The sequence below is a fragment of the Haliotis rufescens genome, unplaced genomic scaffold, assembly GCF_023055435.1.
Source record: "Haliotis rufescens isolate VD_foot unplaced genomic scaffold, xgHalRufe1.0.p SCAF_1, whole genome shotgun sequence".
Classification (NCBI taxonomy): Eukaryota; Metazoa; Mollusca; class Gastropoda; order Lepetellida; family Haliotidae; genus Haliotis; species Haliotis rufescens.
Window position 1 is genome coordinate 67,085,667 of NW_025963779.1, and position 22,384 is coordinate 67,108,050.

The 22,384-nt window shown below is 40.4% G+C and overlaps 1 protein-coding gene across 1 annotated transcript in view; it reads right to left on the reverse strand.

Moving 5' to 3' along the window:
* Positions 1-249: 249 nt before the first annotated feature.
* The window catches only part of LOC124134106 (acetylcholine receptor subunit alpha-L1-like), a 63,674-nt gene continuing 41,539 nt past the window's right edge, over positions 250-22,384 (reverse strand). The window contains exons 2-5 of the mRNA XM_046498760.2: positions 20,309-20,353; positions 15,284-15,393; positions 13,524-14,505; positions 250-1,140 (exon numbers count right to left, since the gene is read on the reverse strand). Of these exons, the coding sequence (XP_046354716.1) occupies positions 970-1,140; positions 13,524-14,505; positions 15,284-15,393; positions 20,309-20,353 (1,308 nt within the window). The 3' untranslated portion in view covers positions 250-969. The remainder of the gene's footprint in view (positions 1,141-13,523; positions 14,506-15,283; positions 15,394-20,308; positions 20,354-22,384) is intronic.

Genomic DNA, 22,384 nt, shown 5'->3' on the forward strand with positions numbered 1-22,384 from the left:
GCTCACTCACTCACTCCATGCCACAAGGCATCATATTGTCTTCTTGCTTTCTACCGTGATTTAAGCTGCAGCAAAATGGTACCAGGAATTGTGGACTAGTCCTGGCTATGACATGCCCGGCAAGTTTTTAATATCATATTATTATTATTAGAATTACGTTTTTCGAAGATGATTATTCTGTAACAAGTATAATAGTGTTTGGTAAATACAAGTCCACATGTGAATGAATAATAATTTCAACGAAGGGTATGTTTTTTATCTATGGCTTTATTATGAAAGTGAGGCTGTTGCCTTACTGTATAACCATTACCAAAAAGTAGTTCGGCGCGTATATATACAATGACACACTGAATTCAGTTAACACCAGCAGTTCACACGGTGAGTAAAGCAGAGGGAACGTGTGCCACAATGGGACACTAAAATAATTATCATACTTCTTTTTACAAAAGGAATGACAGTCAATAATAAACTATGGACAATTCAACATATGAATTCAAACGGTGCAATAATATTTCAAATCTGTACACATAAAAAAGAATAAATTGATGAATAAATACATAATCACTTTGCAATCAAATCAACTTACTGCTTGGTGCGATGATATAATTAAGCAATAGAGGAACAAACATATGAAATTATTAAATACTTTGAAAATTAACCCAGCATAATACAGACAGAAGAATTATTCCTGGCAGTGTGAACACTTATCTCCCTTTCACAAGAGTAATCTTCCTTTGTTGACATGCTGGCTAATCCAATTCTTGGATGCTGCCGGTATTTTTGTATGAAACTACGATGGTTCTTATGTAGAAAAATATTGGAAACATTAAATGAATGCAAAGCGTCTCTGTACAGGTTTGAAACCGGCCTCGCAGAATGATTCTCGGACTCGCATGTGCATAAGGAAGCTTGAACAGCAATCACGATTTGATCCACACTGACAAAAAGAGTTATGCACAAGGGAGACAACTAGTATACGCAGGTTGCGTTGGGGTCTTCTCTTTCCATTTGTTCTCGTCCATCATAGAGCGATGGGGCGTACAGGAAGATGCTGAGAGTACCGCTGAAGGTTGCAGTAGTGAATATATATAAAAAGAAGCGATCCATTACCATGGCGATGTACTTCCAATCTCGGATTTCCTTAAAAACAAAACAGAACAACGTTAGATACACTAAATTACTGATTATTCATCTAGGAAAATATATGTATGATATATAACAAAGATGAAATAGACCAACTTTATATTCATTTAAATCTTTGTTTCAAGAAAATGCTTCTGCTTAAGCAAATGAAAAAAGACATGTTATGCATGAACTGGTTTCTGTCTCATAGCAATCAAGTCAAAGAATGAATTTGATCATAGCATGTAATAAAATTGTAGGTCAGCGAATTTTCCAGTGAAATCATAAGATTATAAAGCATTCCTAATTTAATCCAATTAGAGTTTGCTACTAGGGGCACGCAACCGAGTTTCACAGTTACGTCGCAATGATGTGCACTCTAATTGCAGGAAATGTAGCATAGAAATCTCGCAGACATTTTGTTCCGTGTTGTGTGCATGTTGACTACAGTCTTAATCAGTTGTGCTAATCATTCACAAGACAAAGGAAGTCATTAGAGGAGAATTCCCAAGCATACCGAGTTTGTATGCGAGCAATGCGATAGGCTAATGGGGCCAACCCGTGAGATGAGAGATTGGCAGCATGCGGTTTGATGGAAGACTCCGGGAAACTGGGAGGCACCGCGAGTGTTTGAAGATTGGGGACACCTTGCATGATGGAACATTGGAGGCACCTCGTGCAAGATCGTGTGTTATCGATGCTGTAGACTAATGGAAGCACTTCTTTAGCTGGAAAATATCTGGAAAGGGGGCAGTGGATAGGTTGGGAAAATCAAGGACAGCTTGTGTGATGGGATATTGATGCCACTTTGAGCACATGAATTCAATGATAGCGTGTATAACATAATATATTCGTATTGAAGAAAATCACACCCCTCTATATACATAGAGACAAGGAGTGACACCCGCAATCTTGGCTCTTATTCAAGATTTCGCACTCGGTTCGAATCACAGCTCGATATCGCATGACATATGAATGTCACTTATTTCAACCCGTTGGCACCTGCTAAACAAACCATAGGCTATACAATCATGTTCATTTGTGGTCACCTTACCTCGTTTTTATTTTAAAAACAACTATTGAATGTCAGCTCTACGCTGCGCCGCTGAGGTAAACAAGAAAAAGGGTGGCCGGAAATTACGGCGCTACACGGGCTTGAACTCTTTTTGAGATTTGTTCAGCAAGTTCCAATAGGGTGAAATAAGTGACATTCATATTTCATGCGATTATGCGACATGATTCGAACCGAGTGCGAAATCTTGAATGAAAACAAGATGGCGGGTGTCACTCCTTGTCTCTATGTATATAGAGGGGTGTGATTTCTTTCTCTATACGAATATATTATGTTATACACGCTATCATCGAGTTCCTGTGACTTTGAGTGATGGGAGACTAAGGGCACATTGTGTGATGGGAGAGTAAGGACACATTGAGTGATGGGAGACTGAGGGCACATTGTGTGATGGGAAAGTAAGGACACATTGAGTGATGGGAGACTAAGGGCACATTGTGTGATGGGAGAGTAAGGACCTATTGAGTGATGAGAGACTGAGGGCACATTGTGTGATGGGAAAGTAAGGACACATTGAGTGATGGGAGACTAAGGGCACATTGTGTGATGGGAGAATAAGGACACATTGAGTGATGGGAGACTGAGGGCACATTGTGTGATGGGAGAGTAAGGACACATTGAGTGATGGGAGACTGAGGGCACATTGTGTGATGGGCGACTGAGGGCACATTGTGTGATGGGAGAGTAAGGACACATTGAGTGATGGGAGATTGATGGCACCTTGGGTGATGGGAGAGTAAGGACACATTGTGTGATGGGAGTTTGAGGGCAAAGTGGGTGATGGGAGAGTAAGGACAAATTGAGTGATGGGAGACTGAGGGTACCTTGAGTGATGGGAGAGTAAGGACACATTGAGTGATGGGAGATTGAGGGCACCTTTGGTGATGGGAGAGAAAGGACACATTGAGTTATGGGAGACTGAGGGCACCTTGGGTGATGGGAGAGTAAGGACACATTAAATTATGGGAGACTGGGGGCACCTTGGGTGATGGGAGAGTAAGGACACAATGTGTGATGGGAGACTGAGGACACCGTATGTGATGGAAGAATGTGGCCAGTTTTGTGTGATGGGACATTGGGGGCAGATTGTGTGATGGGAGATTGAGGACACCTTGTGTGATGGGAGATTGAGCACACCTTGCGTGATGGGAAATTGAGCACACCTTGTGTGATGTGAGACTGAGGACACCTTGTGTGATGGGGGATTGAGGGCATATTGTGTGATGGGGGATTGACGGCACCTTATGAGATGGGAGATTGAAAGCACTTTGTGTGATGGGGGAGTGAAGGCAGATGGTGTGATTGGAGATTGAGGGCAGATGGTGTGATGGCAGAGTGAGGGCACCTTTTGTTATGGGAGATTGAGGGCACCTTGTGTGATGGATGAATGAGGACAACTTGTGTGATGGGATATTCATAGCACTTTGAGTGATGGGAGATTGATGGGAGATTGATGGCACCTTATGTGATTGGAGAGTGAGGACACCTTGTGTGATGGGAGATTGACGGCTACTTGTTTGATGGGTAGTGAGGGCAGATTGTGTGATGGGAGATTGAGGACACCTTGTGTGATGGGGGATTGAGGGCATATTGTGTGATGGGGGATTGACGGCACCTTATGAGATGGGAGATTGAAGGCACTTTGTGTGATGGGGGAGTGAAGGCAGATGGTGTGATTGGAGATTGAGGGCAGATGGTGTGATGGCAGAGTGAAGGCACCTTTTGTTATGGGAGATTGAGGGCACCTTGTGTGATGGATGAATGAGGACAAATTGTGTGATGGGATATTCATGGCACTTTGAGTGATGGGAGATTGATGGGAGATTGATGGCACCTTATTTGATGGGAGAGTGAGGACACCTTATGTGATGGGAGAGTGACGGCACCTTGTGTGATGGGTAGTGAGGGCAGATTGTGTGATGGGAGATTAAGGACACCTTGTGTGATCGGAGATTGAGGGCACCTTGTGTGATCGGAGATTGAGGGCACCTTGTGTGACGGGGTGATGAGGGCATATTGTGTGATGGGGGATTGACGGCACCTTATGAGATCGGAGATTGAAGGCACTTTGTGTGATGGGGGAGAGAAGGCAGATGGTGTGATTGGAGATTGAGGGCAGATGGTGTGATGGCAGAGTGAGGGCACCTTTTGTGATGGGAGATTAAGGGGCACCTTGTGTGATGGATGAATGAGGACAACTTGTGTGATGGGATATTCATAGCACTTTGAGTGCTGGGAGATTGAGGGTACGTTGTGTAATGGGAGAGTGGGAGCACCTTGTGTGATTGGAGAGTGTATGCACATTGAAGGGAGATTGAGGCGACATTTCGTACTGGGATTTAGGTATAGTGTGGGTGGTTATAGCGTTTTTGTTGGCGTGGGCGTCGACACAGAGTTGGACGTCAAAATAGATTTTAAGATTGGGTATAAAGCACGAGGGTAGTGAAGTGAAGGATTCATTTATTTGTTGCAGAATAAAACTGATAGAGCGTCGCTAAGGTAGTCGATGTGTGGAATGACAATTTGAACGCAGTATGTCGGAGTTCATGCAGCTTATATACGGACAGGAAAAATGGAAAATGTTTAGAGAAGGGAAGGGATGATGCACGCACAATGTGATCGCAAGTAAATACACTTGCGAGGAGACATCACGTGTCAGACACGAAGTGGTACGTCGTAGCATATGTTGCTGTCAGTATCACCTAGCGCATGTGCAGTCGATGCATACATCCACGTGATTTTCGAATTTTCCATGGCACCCAACAACGAGTACAAGAAGAGTATAACACATATGGAATATTTATGGAGAAAATTATATTCTTTGCCACATCACAGGTTCTTGCATGTTTAAAACAAAACTTAAATATGAATTGCTTATGTTTACGTTTTCACAGTGATTAAATCCCACATTGTACAGTATATGTGTGACCCGCTGGGCTCATGCTATTTATTTCGAACTATAGTCATGAATGAATGATGTTTTATGCCGAAGACCATATAAACCAGTTGTCTATGTACAACAACTCCAGAATGCCACGACTGTGGTAAATGTCTGCCCCCCAAACCGTGATTTAAATACTTTACAAAGTAGCACTAAACCGAGCTCATTCTTTACCAGCCTTATATTTCTAGGTTTGTCAGCACCATACCCGTGCTCGTGGGTTTCACCGAAATGGTAAACGTCTGAGACCTGCATTACTTCGGGCTTTCCTCCCACATTAGGCTGACACGCCGCGATATAACTGGAATACTGTTAAAAGCGGCGTTAAAAACCCAACTCACTCACTCCCTCACTTTACAAGACAGGTACCATCTAAGAACTAGTATTGTATTCATGATAACAAACCACTGAAATCACTAGATCCCAATCCAAATACTGTCTCAACATCCGTTCTGACCACTCGATGCGCATCTAAGTAAAATGTATCAACTCCTGTGTTCATCCGATCCCTCCAAAGTACAATTTATACTCAACAACCACTGTGTTCATCCAATCCATTCCAAATACGATTTATACCCTACAACTCTTGTGACCATCCGATACCATCCAAGTACAATATCCTCTCAACAACCCATTTAGCTGCATCTTACGACAGGCAAGGTACACGTATCAGCAATTCCCCTACACACTGCGGGCTGAAAGTGGCACAGCGATTGTTATAAAACAAATTCATTGAGTTGAATTAAGTTTAACCAATATACAACCCATGATTTAACTTAATGCCAATAGTTCCCTATCAACCACTCAAGATAGAATGCATTAGGTGATTTCTTTGGCATTTACGTCGAAGGTATCTTCAACCATCTCGACTACGGGGAAATCGTCAGCATTCCAAGGTTTCTTTATTGGGTAGTGATGAGATCATGAAACTGCTGTCAGCGCTCTAATGGTGAACTTAACGTCAATTGTTGCTCTATAAACATAGGCCCGAAGCACTAATCACGAGGGAATTTGGTGTAAATAAACTACCATTACAAGAAATATAGGAAATAAGGCATATATCTCCTCCCGGGGGCATGGCAGTCATGATATGCTGTAAAACATTAAATTGTGAGGAACTGATTTGAAGAATCGATGTTTGATTATAACAATACCATTTCAGACTGTATAAAGATAGCTGAGCGTAATACGACTAGGTGTTATTGTTTTGGTGTATGGTTACTTTATATTTGATTGATTTATATCTTACAAAGAAAATATAATTTATATAGAATTTACTTCTTCTCCAAGTGCAAAGATTTCTCCATTTAGGGTGGGTTTGGTCTCAAATGTTTAATTCTCTATTCTTTTGCGTACAACGCCAATGTCTTCAACGAACTATTAATCAGATTATTTAAGTACAAAAGATACCATCTATGCTTTGGAACTGTCTGCATGATTTCTTGTTACTTCAGATTCGCAATACATCTAGGTGCAGAGACAATGATTTTGCGATACGAACTGTCTACACACGCATGCTAATGGTATACGAGGAGTAGAATATATTCAACAGAGTTCATATACAAGGTCCCGGGTCCTCGTAACTGGGGGATTTATACAGTCGGACTCTCTTCTCATTATTACCCTCGACCACGTGGTACACGTCTTAGTTACTATAGCAACCGGAAGATTATGGCGATAACATATGGATATGTGGATAAAAAGCCCCTCTTTTCCTTCGTTCAAAGGTTTATTATCATGAGTGTATCCAGTGGGCTGGCTATTGAGAGATGTTCAGCGATTGTGATACTATCAGGTAGAAGAAAACCCTGACATTCAATATGGCCGCCATCACGTGATGTCTTTGCCGTCTGCATGAAACTTATGCCAGTGAGTGATATACCTGGATGTAGGGCTATAAACCGTTACGGGCCTGCTTGCGATATAATACGAGTCGTATTTATTTACTTAAACACACGTGGAAGTAATTAACATGTTATATGCTATTATTCAGAATTCAAACACTATGTTGTCTAAGTCACATAACAGTGTACAGGCATAGACATTGGAATTGAAACCGAATTGGTCTGTAAATAATTGGTTTAGAATTGATATCTAAAGAATAGTGAAATATAACATAAATATACAAAAACTAAACCTTTACCCCCCTTATATATATATATATATATATATATATATATATATATATATATATAAATATATATATATGTGTGTGTGTGTGTGTGTGTGTGTGTGTGTGTGTGTGTGTGTGTGTGTGTGTGTGTGTGTGTGTGTGTGTGTGTGTGTGTTTGTGTGTGTGTTTTTTTTGCATTTTTTGAATGTTTTTTTTATGTTTCATGCCATTATTTTCTAAGGGGCCGACCACCGTTCAGTTACCTCGAAGGTGGAGTCAAACTAAACACATTTTCCAGCCTATTCGGATTTTTCCACATAAAATCACCGCCATCACACTCCCCACCCCCCACACCCATCCCCAACCTCACCCTATGACACAGAAAAACACACATCCGCCCCAGTATATCAAATGATCGGCCTATTAACTTTGAAATGATAATATAATACCGATATCGACCACCAAGCTTCGCATTCCGGAAACTACCGAGGGTTAATAAGCAGTCTTGTCATCAAGTGAATTAATTTGCAGACGATCATCGTTACTGTATTGTGTTTGGCAGATTACTAGCATTCGCCATGGCATCGACAGACAATGCCATCGATGAAAACGTTGAAATTTTCGCTCATTGACCACACACATTTGTCCATATCGATATGAGACACTGGTTTAGTCAAAATAGACAGCAGCGAGGAAAGCGAAGAAGATCTACCGAGTGAAGACAATCAGTCTGATGTCAACACGAAAAGACAAGGAAAACAATTTGGTGTTAAATGCTATCCTGACATTTCTAAATAAAATGGATGTTTATCAATAAAAAACAATTCGTGAGACAGTTATTTTTGTTTAAAACGTACCAGGTGTAGATTGACGCCTGTCATTCTTAAAACATTGTTAAATATGTTGTCATCGTGTCAAACAACTAGCACAGGGCTATTAAAGCTAAATTTGTTTTCTACAGAAATGAAAATTATGTGTTAAAATTGTATTGTCTAGTGATGATACAGTTCATACTGCCGTGTAAACATAAAAATATGTACTTCATTGATCAATAGGGGGATATTAGCGGCGGCCATTTAGCTAACTACATGCACATAACTAGTGACCCTGCTCGTCTTGTCAAAAACTCATCCGTCATTATAACGTGGACTACCCTACGTTGGAGACATAAAAATTAACTAAAAAATGAGAACAGCACACTTAAATTACCCGTCACACTATTATTTCTCTCAGAATGTACAGTTATCTAACGCAAACAACTTTTATTTCACATTAAGACAGAAATTTAGACAGTATGACTGAAATAATCGTCAGTAGTGGATCCACAAGCGGGATTCAGGGGGCCAACCCCCTTCCCCCACCATCTGTTGGAAATCCACAACCAGTAAACAGTTCGTTTGAGAAAAACTGGATCCGCCTCTGTTTGTTAATAATCGATAATATAACCAATAAAACTGACACAGAAATACATCTTTATCACATTGACATTCATAGTAATATCATTCCCGATGCAAATACATGTACTTGCTATTTTGTATTTTTCAGTTTTCATGACAACGATACCTTCATTTATATCATGTATCCTGGGTTTTACATTTAAAAAGCATATAATGTACGTGATGGTGAGTATTAAAGTGTTTTATATTCTTTTCTAAAATGAGGACTCAGTTAATTTCAGTGCTTATAGATACCGTGCATACAGAAGATTCTCAAATTCAAGTATAGTTTATTAAAGATGTACCCAAAATGAGTCTGCCAACACACATTTGGTACGCCTGATTCAGGGGTCAACGTAGAGGGTGTTTGGTTCTCAGCAATGTGGCATGCGCCAGACTCATATTAAATCGTATTTGGAATACAGTTTCAACATATATAAAAATTTAATGGTGTACGCAAAAGTTTCCTTTATATATTTACTTTTTTTTCGACATTTTTTCGGTAATTTTATATGAACTCGCACCCTTCTCTCAATGGTTTTCAGATTTGTGTTGAGTAGTATTCTGGTTTCAGGGGTGAGTAAATGAGACTAAGAGTGAAAAAAGAGGTGGTACTCGGAATTCAGAGGAGGAGGGGGTTGGCACCCTGAAAAATGTAGAAAAGTTCATCCTGCATGTTTTGTGAATAAAATAAGGGAGACGTTGTGAGACATACATATCTAGTACAGTTACACACAGATCTTGTGCGACATAATATCTAGTACAGTCACACACAGACGTTGTGAGACAAACATATCTAGTACAGTCACGCACAGCGATGTGAGACATCCATATCTAGTACAGTCACACATGGACGTTGTGAGACAAACATATCTAGTACAGTCACGCACAGCGGTGTGAGACATACATATCTAGTACAGTCACGCACAGCGGTGTGAGACATACATATCTAGTACAGTCACGCACAGCGGTGTGAGACATACATATCTAGTACAGTCACGCACAGCGGTGTGAGACATACATATCTAGTACAGTCACGCACAGACGGTGTGAGACAAACATATCTAGTACAGTCACGCACAGCGGTGTGAGACATACATATCTAGTACAGTCACGCACAGCGGTGTGAGACATACATGTCTAGTACAGTCACACATGGACGTTGTGAGACATACATGTCTAGTACAGTCACACGCAGATGTTGTGAGATATACATGTCTAGCATCAGACCGGTATTTTAATAAAGATAAACACTACTTCAGGCGCATCTAGGACAGTAAATTGTCTTTTAGGATCAACTGAAATGAACCCCCGTCATCCATTTGACACTCCAACGGTTTATTTTTCAAAACCTTTGACAAATTTATATCTGAAACGCTTTGACCAATTTTTAAATACCTTTGCCGACCTACCAATAATGCAATGATATCGGTATTTGCCATTATGGGTGGTGCCACTTGGAAGCCTGTTCTATATATCAAATTCTAAGTCGGCGCCAGAGGTCCTCCTCGAGGTGGGAACAAAAGTCTCCCCCGCCACGTAAACCAAACCAATCACCGCCATGGCAGTGGCAACACGATAAACCAATATAAATGATCAACTATTTCATATCAAATCACAGGGTTCTGAGTCTTAATAAAAAGGAGATGGGACTCCGTACACCCGATACACATACATGACATCGTTTGATCCTGTCGATGGACCTGTTCACAACCCTTTAGGAAGTGTTGAAGTAAAACCAACACAAAATGTTGTTTTGCATAAAAAGATAATAAAATGGGAACGCATATTCGATAATCATCTTTTATGTTTCCATTTCTGTAACACATTCCACGCCCCTGTTTTACAATCATCAATATTTCACAGGAGTGTATACATGAGGTTCCTACATCACCCCTGGATACAAGAAGACTGAAGAAGAAGAAGATTCTGAAGAAGGAAAAGAAGTTGTTAATTGAGATGTATGGTGTTGTTCAAGTACAGTTATGTCGGGCTACAGTGGTGTACATCACCTGATCTCGTGCTAATACGTCTGTCTTGGGGTGGGCTGAAATAGAGTTTAACGTTTAACGTGCGTACGTGCGTGCGTGCGTGCGTGCGTGCGTGTGTGTGTGTGTGCTTGTACACATGCTGGTTTTACACCTTTCCGCAGTTTAACATGAATACCCCACCGAGACACATTATTTTGACTCCGATCCGACCAATTCTTGTTTTATCATCTTAATGCTGAGCGTCGTCATCGTTTATCATCGTCACCGACATTTCGCTCTCCGGGCAGACGCTCTATCCACTAAACAACGATGGCGTACTGAATGTTCAGAGGCAATGTATTGTATGCGCTTGAACCATGATGGCAATCGGAGAAAGCTCAGTTCCTAAACTACAAATATATATTCCAGGCATGAGATCCTCTGACGTTTTACATGCAGTCTCTGCAACTGCTGAACGTGGCGCATCAACCTCGGAGCAGCGGGACTGACAACAGCATGCTCAGCACCAGCATTACATAATAAGGTCATGACCTTTATGCAGTCTGAGTGATCTCCCCTTTTGACGCTCTCCGTCGCGTGCGTCTGCACCTCACATCAGATCTTAATTACGCCATTCGAGGAGTATAAAACGAAGGAATCTTTGAATAACAACTACATTCACCAGACTTCATCAATCGCAGGACTAAATCACACGCATATAGAATGAAGGGCGCCAGAGGAGTGGAAAGAAATCGCCTGATTTAGCCTGCCTGTTGCTTTAATTGAATACCAATACCAGCTGAACAGCAGTCACTATTCACATCAGTCCTACTTCCGGTAAGCAGTGTGGGGTTCACTCACCATTAGTCACGGGGTCCTGGCACGAGACTTAACCAATGTTAACAAATGTCAATGGAGCAATCTGCCTGATTGGCAGGCTATCACGCGCTTCGCTGATTTTTCTGAGCACGACAAACGTAAATTGGAGTTCTCCCTGTCTCCCTGACATATCGGTGCCATCCGAAGATGTTCTGAGTCGCTAAGTGACAGGACTCGGATCGAGGCGAGGCCAGGCTACGACATTTCCAATTTCAACTTTCAATTTCAAGTTCGAAAAGTGCCATATATAACATTCACTAAATTTCGTGATTTATTTTGTTCAACGGAGAACCTTTACATTGAATGGACATTGAAATGAAATTGCATGGAGAAATAAATGGCATCACTGAACTCTTACAAACTTGATTGTGCTGCCTGAAGATCATCGGTAGCCAACAAGGCTTTTTCAAGTATTACTAATATTTTGCCCAAAACTTACTTGAAATCGTTGACCCTTCCCAACTATATTTATACATGGGGTATACGGAGACGAAGGGTACTGAATTACTTCTAGGTGAGGTGAGGTGAGGTGAGGTGAGGTGAGGTAAGGTGAGGTTAAATTGGGTTTAACGTCGCGTCCAAGATTATTGCACTTATATAGCGACGTCACGACTTCTAGGAAATCGTATGTTTCATCAGCTTGTATACAGAGGTGCTGCAACATATTTTCTCGTTGTCAACTATATTTAATGTCTGTTTACGTTAAAAATGCGCAGAAATTCAAAGCGTGTTAAAATGTATGCAGTAAAAGAACAAAGGGTGATGTCTTCATTATCCAATGATTAGGATATTAATAGTCGGATCGGATTAGCTAAGTGAAAAGCGCGGACGTCAGAGAAAACACTTCCTGTCCGCGAGGAGGTCCCCGTGTATGATGAAAAGAGAATACAGTAACACACAAACATGAATCTGTGGATTTACAGAAACAGTCTCAAGTGCTTGTATGGGCATAATGTCTCGGAACTGGAGTGAAAACTTTCGGGAGAATAAAACTCGTCTACGGCAAATCGAATGTGTTTTAATGCGCCATGTTCCGGACTCTTATCGACCGAGCAGCCCTGCTCAGGAGGAGGAAGGGGGGTCTAGTGAGAGGCTGGCATTGATGAATCGAGGCCTAACTCCCAGATTACTGCTGCCATACACCGGGAACGCGCCTGGCTAAAAAGGCCAAAAGGAAAATTAAGGGAACGGGGAAACGAGATCGGCATTCGATTTTTTGTGAAGAAATCCGAAACACACTGTTTGAACCTAATTTGTTGGCCCGGCTTAATTGATCATTTGTCACATTTTGTTCGGATTTACTTAACGAGGGCCAGAATGAAACTAGAGGAGTTTATTCAATGATTTTGCCCCATGTCAACTTCTTTTAACATCGGTCAGAAAATGTATCCAAGTTTTTCATCGACTGGATCAGCACAATACAGCCCTGCATGTCTTCCACATCTTCATTCGCCATTGTGACAAGTGAAAAATATCTTCTTTAATCAATATTTTTTTCTTTCGACCGTAGGTTAATTCTCTGCTTAAAAGACCCCGAAAATAAGGAATACAAATGAATGTTTGATCAAAGATACGTCCATGGAAACACAATCAGCCTATGTTAACATTAAAATAGTATTGGAACTCCATACTGCATAAACAGTTTAATCCAGACATGGCAAGGCAATTTTGATCTACAACTAAAAATCGAAAGCCATTTCTGTCAAATAAAGATATTTGATTCATTTGGAATCCAGGGTCCCGAAAGCATAGGACGCCGAGTTCCAGACGAATATTCTGCTACAGAAATAAGATAAATGTAAATTGTATGAATTCATTTGACATTAAGGCGAAAGGGGCTATGCGAAATAGCCTCAGAGCAAAATACCATGTTGGGTGTAACTGTTTGGTGTTTAATGCCGCACTGCAATAATTGAGCTGTATGACGGTGGCCTGAAAATAATGGAGTATGGACCAGACAAACAGTGGTTGATATAATTCTGCTACTCACTGCCATTTCCTCATCTTCGTTTTTCATATGGTCAGCTATAAACTTGACCCCTTTAAGAGCTTCTTTGACATCTGGGGTAAAGTTGCCTTCCTCCTCCATCTCCTCAGACCGACATCCATGTCGGACATTCTCGTACATGTGCCAGTCACGTGACCTTGCTGCGGCCGCCGCCGCTGCCGCCGTTTCTCTCATTTCTATGCCGTTGCAAGTTCTTACGGCCACCTTCGGCGCCTTATCGAGAGATGGTCGTTTAATTAACAATATTTTAGGCAATATCTCCGTGAAAACTCTCCTAACCCACGGAGACATTTTATGCGTTGTTGGTGTTTTAAAATTGATATGCAGCGTGTAAACCGTCAGAAATATAGACATAGTCACTACTATCATAATGAAAAGTAAATATTTCCCAATCAATGGTATCACAAGCGACGTAGGAGGGTTTATATCAGATAACAACAGGAAGAACACTGTCAACGCCAGCAATATAGATATAGACAACGTGATCTTTTCTCCGGAATCAGAAGGCAGGTAAAACACGAGCACAGTAAGACAAGAGATGGAGATGCAGGGCATGATCAAATTGAGCGTGTAGAAGAGCGTACGCCGCCGCAGGGTGATGTTGAACGTAATATCGGGGTAGGGTCCTGGGCAGCAAGCGTAGAACTTCTCCTTGCGTCTTGCTGTCACGTTGATGATGTCCCATTCGACGTTGTGGTAGTAGTCTCTGATGTCAATGCCGCGGGTGATGACGAGACCATCGTTTTGGGTCTCCACGCCATTGCACATATGCTGTAGATCTAACTCGTTACCATTGTAGGTCCAGGAACTGAATTTAAGGAAGCAATGCTGCATATCAAATGGGAAGAACTCGACGTCAATGGGACAGTAGCTTTTGTAGATTGATGGCGGCTCCCATACTATCTTGCCGTTATAATTCACTGTAGCTTTTGTCTGTAATGTTATCACAAATTCTCCGTCGGCGCTGCAATGTATAGACAAGTAGCATTATACAATGAAAAATGCCTTACCTCGAGTGAGTAAGTATAGTTCTTCGCTGCCTTTAGCAATATTCAAAGCTATCACGACGTAGGACACCAGAAATGACCTTCACACATTGTAACCATGTAGGGGGTTGAACCCTGGTCATCGGCGTGTCGAGCGAACGCTTTTACCACTAGGCTACTCCATCGCCCATACGTTTTTTGGAAGTCCTTGTGATCAAAATTGATTTGGAGTTATACATTGTTCGAGACAAGGTGAGCTGTGATAAAATGCAAAGGAAATTTTCGGAATAATAACATTACATCCTCTAATGTGATATAGTATTAATTAATTTCGTTAATTAAGTTCGTTACAACAAGACATCCTTCGAAACTAGCATTGGTGTAAGACAATTTGTAAGGTTAATTACACATTGCACAGATTAACGACATCATTCACAAAATACGACCTCAAGGTCATCTAAACAATCCGTAAATTAAGTTTTAACCTTATTCAACTTAAATGATTGGGAAACAATGACACTTTAAAAACCTTTTAAATCGATGTAAATCATATTTGAAAAGATGTGTTAACAATGTTTTTATTTGAAAACGGCAAGACATACAATTATTCACATTCTACATAATTATCACTTTAAAGTTACAGTGATAACTACAGGTGTTCGAGATATGAAGGTGTTATTTTCTGATTTTCACTAACCTGGAAATCGCTATAAATAGATTCACATTGTTTTTTTAGGTATAGCATCGATCACTTACTTGTTGTAGAGGACAATATCTGGTCTCCAAAGCTGGTTAGACGGGATATGCAATTTCTTAACTCCGCCATAATCATCCGGGTCCCATTTCAGTCTGAGATCCGTCCATTCCTTCAACATAATATATAAATTACGGTTACAGAAAGAAAACATTCCGTGGTACCATAGGATCATCGGATGCGGGAACAAACGCCTGTGACGAAGTATGCAACACCTGTCTTGGTTATACAAACGCTCAGTAATTTAGAGGTACTCATGTGAATATCCATCGTCAACGCCAGAGAATAACTAGTTGCGATTAAAAGAAACAGATTCCATTGGGCGTAAAAGGCAAAATAGCAGAGAATATTTTATGAATGGATCAGTGAAAATAATAATTAATATTACATTTAAAAATAACCCGACGTCATATGGCTGAGTGCGGCGTAAAACAACAAACCATCAAACCATCATTTAAAAATAACATTTCTCAGGACATCCATCATGTCCATTGAACAGTGATTTGGGGGGTAATGATCCTTTACTTTATCAAACAAATTGTTTAATGTCGTAGTGAGCTGCTATTAGTATATCATTTATATAACGGCGTGTCAACTTGATGTGGGAGGAAATACAGACGTGAGGCAGGTCTTTATGTCAATCAATATTCAAGTCGGTCCGGTCATTGGTGTCAACATGTTATAATTTTGAGCTAGTACAATCGAGAATGCTCTTTTTACGAACATTCAAAGAGCGTCATACATGTACGCCCCTTGCCCAAAGGTTGTTTGGTCAGGGTTCCAACACAAGACAACATAACACACGTGGAGGACAACTGTGAAACATCAGTGACAAAATGGTGTCTGATGCCACTTCCTGTTTTGACTTGCACCACGTCTCCTGTGCTTTTTCAGGTGAACAACTGACTTGCCTTTATCTTTGCCGCCAGTGAGGCATGATACTCTCACCTTTTCGCGAACACCTGTTATCATCACTGTTTGACAGTGATTCATGCATATGATAAAAAGGATTTTTAGCAGAGAGTTCTTATGATTCTAGAATTGTTTTGTCGCTTTTTTAGACACCTTTGGTGAAACCCAGGTTTGGTGCTGACAAACCAAGAAACATAATCAGGGCGAACCGGGATTCGAACCGACGATCATAGGTTTTTAAGGGCAGCAACACTGCACAGTTAATTACATCGCCTTGGACGCGTTGGGCAAACGTGTCCCTTATGTCACACAAAGAATATGTCACACAAGAAAACAAGATTATCGAAACCAGATGTATTCTCCCTGGGGTCCATTCACTCAAAACAACAACAACCTGACAGACAGCATCATTTGTTTTTCACAACGACAGCACGATGATGATAGCTGAAGTAATAGAACAAAGGCCAGGTGTCTGTCTAACTGAGTTCGGCAAAGTTTGAACATGATTCACGTTCATGGTGCTTCAAAACTACTCCCACTGGGTTAATGAAAGCATTATCGTTATATCAATCGCCCACAGAGACCTAATTAATGTCATGACTTTGAAATATAAACCAAATTGTGTATTTTATTTCCTGTTCTCGTAGTACGGCTGTCTATTTAATTGGCTCAGGTTTTATCTAAAAAAACCCAAAAATATTAAGAAGATTGTTATGTCACGAGGGATACTTGATGCGTTGAATTTAAAACACGTTTGAATATTTTTCTACGATTTGCTTTTACGCATTTGACCAAAACAGTTCCTTCTTAAAATCCGCATGGACATATGTATTTCATGACATAAACGCATCATTCAAGTGGTACTGCAGGGAACAATCAATTCCAAGTAAGACATTGTAGTGAGTGAGTTTGGTTTAACGCCGCTTTGATCAGTATTTCAGATAAAATATTAATTCAGAAAGAACTTTACTTCTTTTCACAATTTCGAAAGAGCCTTGTGACACCACGGCGACACCATGCGTGATTATATGACAAGTAAGGTTCAAATTCCACATATACTGTATGCTTCAAATAAACAAACGTAAAGTACCCTTCAGTGAATACTGCCATTTCAGCCATCTTGATCTTGAAGATCGGGGCATCTTGTTCAACAATCTGAGCAAGAGGCATTATGATAGCTCTACCTCAGATGAATACGATAAAAAATTTCAAGACGTAAAAGCTCTCTGTGAATGTGTAATTTTGCGCGGTAATTTCCTGTAGATGTTATCCTTTGTTTATTTTGGAAACACTGTGGATATCTTTCTGACGCGGGGATACACACTCAGGGCATGCCCACTTCTTTCTTGGGGAACGAGGGAAGCTGATATTTACCAATCAAAGATGGAGTATATCGATATGGCGAACACTGATTGACTGGGGTCGACAGGCGACGTGTGGCACAAAATTGCCAAAATGAGTTCATTTAATGAATAGAAATGTCTTGAAGACAAACCATGTTCCCTTGGCTCAATCAAACGCAGCTATTCTTCCAATTCCTGCCTCCGATCAAGGGTTTCCAATGACACCAATTTTCCTAATTATGTCGGGAAGTTGACCCCAGCACTGTAATCATCATGACTGATTGTCACTTTGCCATATGAACCTACAGTTAGGAGGGAAGACGAAGTCCTATTGCTGACGAACCAAATTTTGTTTGTTTGGTCTATGGCAGACTGTGGTGGCTAGAATTCTAGTTGACATGGATTCACGTTTATAGCTGTTTACATTACCCAGGGAGTGTCCCGTGATTACTGTGTGAAGTTATATTCATTATCTGCCAGGTTCTGCTTGTGTTGTGTTCAAATCCAAGAATTTGATCCTTGGTTTGTCAGCACCATGACTTCCCTTTGGTTTCACGAGCAGCGTCACTTTGGGATTTCCTCTGATAACACGCTAACACGCTGATTGTTAATTGGAAGTAATTCAATTGGGAAATATATATTTCTACTGAATTCTTTCCAAACCCATATTCCCTATTAGGTCTATATTTTCATAAATAATGCTTATTAGTTTATTGAGTTGTTCTTCCAATAGGATAACCTATTTGATTATTGAAACGTATTCGTAGTTGTAACCAGTGGTTGGGAACAGGGGGCTAATGACACGTTGTAAATACTGAACGGAATATATGAAAATGGCAACATAACCAACGTCTCACTTACGTTACATTGGATCATTCAGTTAACTGTAATATAATTTAGGTTCCGTGACAAGCATGTATAAACCTGATAAAGGAGCAAGAAGAAGTCCTGAAACGTTGCGTACACTAGTGTACAGTGTAGAAGCTATCCACAACAGCATTTATAGCCACTAACCATTTTACTCCGTTAGTAATGTCTAGCTATATACAGCCTTTATAGTTATCTAGCCTGGGCCAGGCCAACCAGCGTTCGATAGCATGAACAATGATCAACGCCGGCAGGATACGATGACACAAGCAGGCCATCCATTGTAAACAGCCAATCTTCATTTTCGACGTCTCTTACGAGTTGCAGTGTTACATGTATTGTTGGTTGGAGTATGTCTTTGTGCTTCAGACCTTAATTTGTTTCAGCCTTTCATCTCTTCTCTCTATGGCTGATGATTCAGATACAATCGTTTTTTAGAATTACGATAAACGTTTGGGCGAGAGTCATCAAACAGACACACGCACCGACACACGCGTATCAGTATTGTCCAAAATCACCCCATTCCGCACTAGGACTTCATGTGTGTACTTAAAAAGGTGGGCCACTTAGTTCCACAGTGCCCGATTGCCGCTTTCCCAGGAACTACGACTATTAATTCACAGAGAAACGAATTAGTGTATGGATTTTTTGGAGGAATTACACAATGTCCTTCACTAATTGCAAACATTAATGGAATTTGAAGATAACAATAGTCAGAAACAATGAAGTGCAGCCGATAGAGCAAACAAAGCAAAACATTTTTTCGTTTTGTATGTTTAGAAAAAATTACAAACCATCGCGTGTCAAAGCAAATCTCAATATCACCCTCTGAACTTGCTTTCAAGGAGCATCCAGGTTAAAAAGGTGGCAATTTGCCATTGTTGTTATTTTGAACACTCTCAAATAATGTGTTATTATTTGACATTTCTTCAACCCATACGAGAAAAGCACGTTGTTGACACGAACAAAAAAAAAATGATAACAGTGCTTTGGTTCTTCCTGTTTCTAATTATTGAAAATGAGTGGGTGCGGCACGTGCGGTGTTTGCGAATCAGTCCATCCACCCACAGACACACAGACACACACACATCCACCCACCCACCCACCCACCCACACCCACACACACACACACACACACACACACACACACACTTTTGTGATTGATTACCACCCGGTTTGCTGAGATCTGCCATTGTCCGTATGCCAAGAGTAGTGTTATTTTCTAGTATATTAAAATGATCGTCAACGTACTACAGTGGTTAGATACAGGGTTCTCTTTTCAATAGGTTTTTTTTTTTTATATCTCTCATAAAGTGTACAGATGGAAGATTGAAGTACTGAGATGTATCTATATTCAACCCATAACAAGGCTATTATTTTCTGCTTTGACGCTAAATTATAGTTATCTTGATTTTTATTTAGCTTTGCCATTGTCAGTGGGTAAGTTAGTGTGTTGGGATTCATGCTGCTTTAAGCAATATTAGTCACGATATGGCTGAAATAATGCCGATGTGACGTTAAATTTTAACTCACTCACTCATTTTAAGCAATATTTCAGTTATTTCACAGCCTGGAAGCAAATTGTAAAGTGTGGGGTGGAGGAAACCCCGATGTTATTCAGGTCTTTGTAACGACTAATCAGTTACAGTTCAAGCCTACAATCATAGGATGCTGTCATGCCCAAGGGATGCAACTGCGAACTGCGGCGCTTTGGACGACCAGGCCTCCCATGAAGCCCGCAGACATGTGCGATATATATACAGAGTATGGCAGTATACAGAGGGATGATGTGTTGAGATTTCACATTTCATATTTCGAACACTAGACAAGGTGATATTCGCATCACGGGTTCCAGTGCCATTAGTTTCACACCGGATCTCTTAATGGACATAGCATTGGACTTACGTGGTGCAGCCAGACGCTGAGTGATATCACTTGCTTCTTCTCATCCTGAAAGAAACAAAGAAACTTTTTAAAAAGGTAATGTCAATCAATCACGATGCAAATCGTTACAAGATCTGCAATACCTGTGTTCAACAATGTTAGGAAACAGTCCGGGAACAAGTGCTGGGAATATTATGTTAATTCAGATTAAAAGCAATTGTTTAAACATACGCACAAACGTACCCAGGAATGCAGGCACATATAAATACCAAAATAACAGAATAACAGAAAATGAGTAAGAAAGCATTTCACCTGATATATTTCAATATATATACACGTCATAGATGATGTATGCATAACATCAGAGGGGAGGGCCTTCCATCGTCCCAAAATGACAGCGTTTCTAATATCTCTATTTCTTCGACCTGACAAACGTGCATTATACGCTTCATTTCAGTTTGATATAATCTTAATCCTAGGGTACCAATACAACAGTGCAACAGTACTAAAAAATGTTTTCCATCCAAGGGTACGGTCAGCGGGTTTAGAACGACCGCTCCTTCTCTCTGATGTAATTTGCAACTCCCAGTAACAGGAAACTGCTTAAGTGAAGCACACATTAGCTGAACATCTTATCCACTTGCAGTATTTTAATACACACTAAAAACCTCTATCACCATATTGATTTTATTCAATATTACTAGCTGTACCATCACAAAATAAGCGTCACATGAGATTCTGGCTAAATTTGTCTTTCAAATTGTATCTTTAAATACGATCATTTAATTATAGACACAATACCGCCGCGCATCTTGGTCTGTCTAAATACGGCAGCAACGGCATGTACGATTGAAAGGTACCCGTTGTCGCAGTCTGTGTTTAAGGGTCATCTATATTTGACGGCATTCAGGCGTACATGGCGTCAGGTTGCTATTTGATTGCTTTGTACATGCGTCTTTTTCCTACGTAAGTCAGCCAAAAGGTTACTGCTCTGGCAGAGGACTTCGTGACATTTACAGCTGAACAAATTCTATGGGCCTTCAATTTCGCTCGAGCAGTTCATATTGACTTTCCTATCTCTGTGTTCACGATAAACTTGCATACCCGAAGCATGCTATGTAACCTCCAGCCTTACTGACTTCACCATGTAGACTTGCATGTTAATCTTGGATCTAATATTAGTGTTGTTGTTTCGACCTTCGTTATCTCGAAGCATTTTGCATATCTCGAAAAAGGGCCACAAATCACATTTTGTATATTCATGGTATATTTGATTTGATATAAACTGCCGAGGAAAATGAAGTATATTGTGATGTTGGCTCAAATGAAACAAACAAGAAATGGTTATTCGATGGCGATGTACTTGATACCGGTATCAAACTTGCTTTTTGGACCTTAAATTTGCGACTGTTTGCAACCTAATAACGTTTTGATAACGTTTGAAATAGTTTGGTCAAATCTAATTTTCAAGTGTATACTTTCGTTTGGCCGACAGTTTATATCAATCGGAGCAGATATGTTGTCAACACTGAGTATTGTACCTGAAGCCTGGAACATTTGTAAATATAGATTAATATTCTAGAAGACACGGTCTTGTTACATCCACCAACGTAGGGTCCAACCGGAAGTGTTTGAAATGGTCAATCGTTTCGCACTCACAGAGGACATCATAGTTATTCGAGTTTGTGTCATCTTGGAGCTATCATATGCACATATCTATGTTGTAAGTTGTTATTCATGAACAGAATATTAAAAAAAACCCTTGTTTAAAGATTCTGCACATGACAGATAGATGTATGATGTACTACTATAAATATTCCCTATGATAAATGCAGGTGCACAACAACTCTGAAAAAGTAATAAATAACGCCAACATCGTTTTACACCAAAATCTATATTGATCAGGGAAATGTATCCTTTGATTTTCTGCGAATCAGAGACCAGAAACAATTAACCTCGGGCTAGCTGTCTGTGCTCGATTAATTGGCCCTCTACTCCGCACCTAATTCAATCAGAGCTCATTTCAAGTGCCATAATTCAATTTACATCTCTGTCCTTATTTAACGACACCATACGACGTAAACCCGTTTTATCAAC